Raw genomic sequence first — 4,891 nt, forward strand, 5'->3', positions numbered from 1 at the left:
CTCTCCCTCTCCCTCTCCCTCTCCCTCTCCCTTTCCCTCTCCTTCTCTCTGGATGTGCCTTCGACATCCACATGTGAAGAGCTACACAGATCCCTACTTTCATTCTAAATAAACACCCCTGAACTCGCAGCAGGAGAAACCCATGCAACACTGCAGAGCAGCAGACATGGAAGCCACTCCTCTCCCTTTCCCTCTCCTTCTCTCTGGATGTGCCTTCGACATCCACATGTGAAGAGCTACACAGATCCCTACTTTCATTCTAAATAAACACCCCTGAACTCGCAGCAGGAGAAACCCATGCAACACTGCAGAGCAGCAGACATGGAAGCCACTGCTCGCTCCACCCTCTTCGCCTTGGAGGACCCAGAACAGCAAACTGGGAGACTGCAGACCAGTGACTTAGCATCCCCAAGCTTCCATTCAGTCCTTAATAAGAGAAAATCATGAAAATATCAGTGCCTTTTGGGGCAATCCTAAGAATTAAAATAATTCATATAGAGCATCTTAGCAAGCAGACAATGCTCAGTGCATCTTGGCCACAAAGTTTCTGAAGCCAGAGAAAAGGGCAGCATGGAGTTCATGGAGATAGCCCCAGTCACAGAGATACCCCACCACTACCTCCCCCCCCCCACCTCTGCTCTCAGCTTCCCCAAGCAGCAGCCCCTCCCAGGTCATGGATGGCAGGGTGCAGAGCTCACTGCCACAAATCCCTCTGCATATTCTCAGAGACAAGCACAGCCCTTTTGTCTGTCACCCCAACTCCGCACCCCATCTGCCTGGCCCTGGGCTCCCTGGTGGGGTGTGAAGCCTTTGGCTCCCATCCATGGCATTCCTCCTCCTCCTTCATGCCACTGCAGACCCTGGCGGATCACGTAAGAGGGATGAGACCCCACCCCCTGGGCTGTGAGTGACAGACACTCAGGGTCCCAACCCTAGAGCCCTCAACTCCGTAGGTCCGGCGAAGCTCCTTGCGAAGCCCCTTGCAACTCCCGTATGTTTGCAGGAGATGCTGAAATGCTTGATTTGGGAGTCACAGTTGAGAAGGATTGGTCTGCAAACTGAAACCCAAGAGAGTACAGCGAGGGCTTTCCCAGAGAGGGGACGGATCAAGGAAGTAGCTAGCAAGAGAGGTAAGGCAAAAACAAAGGCCTGAAAATCTAGGACGGGCATAAACGGTATCCGGAGACCACAAGTAGAAGAGTAGACAGGCAGGTGGGGCTGCTGAATGAAAAGGGCCAGCAGGGCCTCGCCCCTTCCCTCAGGCTCAGCAGATGGCTCTATTGTGCCAGGTCTGTGTCAACTCTGTAGACTCTTGGGCTGTAGAGCAAGTCCATGTCCCCCATATACAACTACACAATGCCCCTGTCCCAGGCTGGCTTTTAAGGACCATTATGGCAACTGTCAGTGTCTCTACCTGCCTTTACCAGGTGGCTCTGCTGGAGCTGGCCCATGGGAGCCAAGTGAGCCAGCATATGTGTTGTAGGTGGAGATGGTTTGAAAGGAGGCTTAGCCAGGCTCTAGCCTTTGTCTATCCAGACTGCTGTCATCTTTTGATATAATGGCCCCTGCCAGTATGTGACTATGCTCACTCTATCAGTCCCAGGATCTAGTGCTGGGTGTGTGTTTGTTGCCACCAGAGCCAGAGCAGTTACTAGGGGTAGATAATAATAGCAATAGTAATCCCTCATAATTGGACCAGACTTTGCTGTCTGCAGGGCACTTCCCTGCCCGTGACCTCATCTGACTTCCACAGGCGCCCTGTAAGACAGGCGAGGCTAGAGTTACTATCCCCATTTTTCAGCTGAGCAAACATAAGCCTGAAGTCACTTCTCCCATAAGTGGCAGCCCCAGCACTGGGGCCTAGGTCTTCTGACTTCTTGTAAGGTGTTTCTTCCTCTGCGTCAAAGTGAACTATCACAATACAGAGGTCACGTGACTTGCTGTTCTGCAGGGTGGGGTTCACAGTCCAATAACAGGAGTCTGTCCCAGCTGTGGGGGTGTCTGGAGTACGTGAAGATGTATCAGCATCCATCAGAACATGGAGCCAGAGCAGAGGAGACTCAGGGTCACCCAGCCTAGCAGAGAAACAAGGCCAGGCCCAAGGAAAGGAGGGAACTAGCTACACCACCACTGCCACCACAGAACTCAGGAGACTGTAAGTATTGCCACCATTACAGCCAGGGACTGTGCACTCTTTGAGTTCAGAAGGCCTGCAGGGAACTTAGACTATCTAGTCATTTCCCATGGGATCACAAGGGAGAGGCTGGAGGGCGGGGGCTGTAGCTCCATGAGTAGAATGTTTGCCTTGCGCACACTAGGCTGGGTTTGAACACTCTATAAACCAGTTGGGGTGGCACAAGCCTGGCCTGAACTCAGGAAGTGGAGGGCAGGAACAGAACACAGAACTTTAAGGCCATCCTTTGCTACATTGAGCATTTAAGACCAGTTTGGACTGTTTGAGACCGAGTCTAAAGGGGAGGAGTGGCAGAACTAAAAGCTTCCAAGGGCCCCTGTCAAGGGACACACAACGATTCCCAGCTTGTCAGTTACACATGCACACACACAGGACTGTGCAGGGTTGTAGGTTGGGCCCCTGGACCTTTCATGCACACATCTGTGCATATGTGTATGCACTGGGGGTGGGATCCTTGTCTACATCAGGACTGTGGTGGTTACAGTAGGGTAAGATCCAGGAGGCAAGCAAGCAGACCCCCATCTGGGCTCACCACTGACAAAACTCAGCATCCCCTTCTGTAAACCAGGACACCTGTTGCACCTCAGCTGTTTCAAGGGTTGCCACCAGGATACAGAATAATGGATGGAAGACACGGAAAACACAGAAACACACTCTAAGGCTGAACGAGGCAGGAAAGGACTGGGTATGAAGGTGAGGGCTCCCAGCTGCTGGCTCTTGTCTGTATGGACATCCCTTGTCAGGAGAACAGACCTCACACACCTCTCCCAGGGACCACAGAGAGGCAGGACAGTGGAGTTGACAGACCACCAGAGGGGACACAGAGTCCAGTGTTGGAGTTAGTGGCCACAGCTCCAAGGTGATGTTTTGTGGCCCCTTCAGGGATTCCCATCCATCTGATGAAATCCCTTTTGACTGACTTAATCCCAACCTGGAGTTCAGCAGTAGGGTGAAGAGGCCACCTCCCACAGGACTCTGAAAACACAGAAGTCACTGGTTCCATGGCCTGGAGTCACATCAAAGGTTACCCAGTGACTCCCACTTGGAGCCTGGGTGGGTGAGACATCATTGTCTCCAAAGGTCGACGATGTCACTTGCTCCTGAGCATCTGAACAAAGCCATGTGCTAGAATATCTGTGTGGGCTGATCACCTCATGTCTACAGTGCCCCAGAAAGCTACTGAATACAGGGGAGAAACAGGCAGCTCCAACACAGAGGTGCAATGATACCTGAGGTCTCACAGCTAATATAGGGCAGATCCAAAAAGAAATGCAGGTGTTTGGACACCTCCTCCCTACAAGGCTGACCCCTCAAAGCTGCACACACCTATAGTTTGGGCCTACTGATCCTCAAAGTTGACCCTCAGAGACCACAGTGGATGTAGCTACCGTCCTGCAACCAGAGTGCCTGGGTTCAGGTTCCTGCCTCAGCTTAGAATTTAAGCTTCTGTTTCCCAGCAACTGTTTGGCAGGAACAATCAGTATACGTGACCCATGACCCATCACAACAGCAGGCCAGCACTCTTAAGCTGTCATTATGTGGGGACAGGCCCCTCTCCTTTCCTGGGCACCAGCCACAGTGCCCACTAAAGAACCAAGAGGGTTGCTCACCTTTCGCTCATCCTCCCGCTCTAGAGAGGAGCTGCTGGTGTCCCCGGGGCCGCTGGAGGGCATTGCTGGCAGCTGGGCAGTAGGAGGCAGGCTGGGGCTTCGAGGACGCTTCGGGACTTCGAGGGCTTCAGAGAAGGAATTATCGTGGTCTTTGTAAGCAAGAGCTAAAACTTAAACATAGATCCTGATGTTAAGCCCTCGGAAAACTGCTGCCTCAGCGCTGGTCTTCAGGTGGCTCTGCCTGTAGGGAAGAGAAGGTGGTCAGCAGGGCACAGCACAGATCCTCCAGCCCAGGACCAGCCTGGCCTCTGACCTCTCTTCTCCCAGTCTTGACAGCACCCCAGAGTGTGAGAAACGGAGGCAGTCTCCACCTCCTCTACGAGCCTGGAGGCTATGACAGTCCCTTTCTGAAACTCAAAGGTGTAACGCATGCCACTGTTGGGACTTCCAGAGGCCTGCTCCTCCCCTCAGTTTTTCTTCCCACTTCCGCAACCCTCCCTCCCACCCCAGCCAGTCCCTGGGAAACCCCAGCCACCACCAGAGGCCCCCAGACCAGCTACATTTTCCTTCTAATCTGTCCTCACCCGACCCCCCCCACCCCCACACTGCTCCTCGCGTGGCGGAGGAAGTCAGCAGCAGCCACAGGATGTAGTGAAATGAATGTCATTTTGCTCAGCCTGCCCGGGACCGGCACCCCACTGACAACGCTGAGGCCCGAACCCAAGCTGTTCTGGGACGCCGGGTTTGCTGTACTCTCTGGATGCCAAGGGATGAGCCCCAAGGCCATAGCTGCACTGAACAGGCTTGCAAGCCGCCCTCTCCAAGCCCCTCTTGTGGCCCCATATGCCGTCAGAACTGGTGGGCTTGAGCGCTACCAAACGCACACAGCTGTATTTCAGGGGCTTTTCTTCCTCCCTCCTCCAGGTGTGGGCCGCAAGCCAGTGAAATAACAAAGCCTGAGCCTCAGGCCACAGCTCAGGGTGGGTGTGTTACTGCCACAAATCAACCCCCTTCACTCCGGGAGACACACAACGGTTCCTGCCCCCCACCCACCCCACCCCAAGAGACAGCGCCAAGCCCCTGCCTT

At 53.9% G+C, this 4,891-nt stretch overlaps 1 protein-coding gene across 1 annotated transcript in view; it reads right to left on the minus strand.

The window, feature by feature from the left end:
• Dnmt3a (DNA methyltransferase 3 alpha) overlaps nucleotides 1-4,185 on the minus strand; it is a 75,873-nt gene extending 71,688 nt beyond the window's left edge. Inside the window, exons 1-2 of the mRNA XM_028778081.1 lie at nucleotides 4,118-4,185; nucleotides 3,805-4,045 (exon numbers count right to left, since the gene is read on the minus strand). Coding sequence (XP_028633914.1) covers nucleotides 3,805-3,867 — 63 coding nt within the window. The 5' untranslated portion in view covers nucleotides 3,868-4,045; nucleotides 4,118-4,185. The remainder of the gene's footprint in view (nucleotides 1-3,804; nucleotides 4,046-4,117) is intronic.
• Between the last annotated feature and the right edge of the window lie 706 nt (nucleotides 4,186-4,891).

This window comes from Grammomys surdaster, unplaced genomic scaffold, assembly GCF_004785775.1.
Source record: "Grammomys surdaster isolate TR1022 unplaced genomic scaffold, NIH_TR_1.0 324, whole genome shotgun sequence".
Taxonomy (NCBI): domain Eukaryota; kingdom Metazoa; phylum Chordata; class Mammalia; order Rodentia; family Muridae; genus Grammomys; species Grammomys surdaster.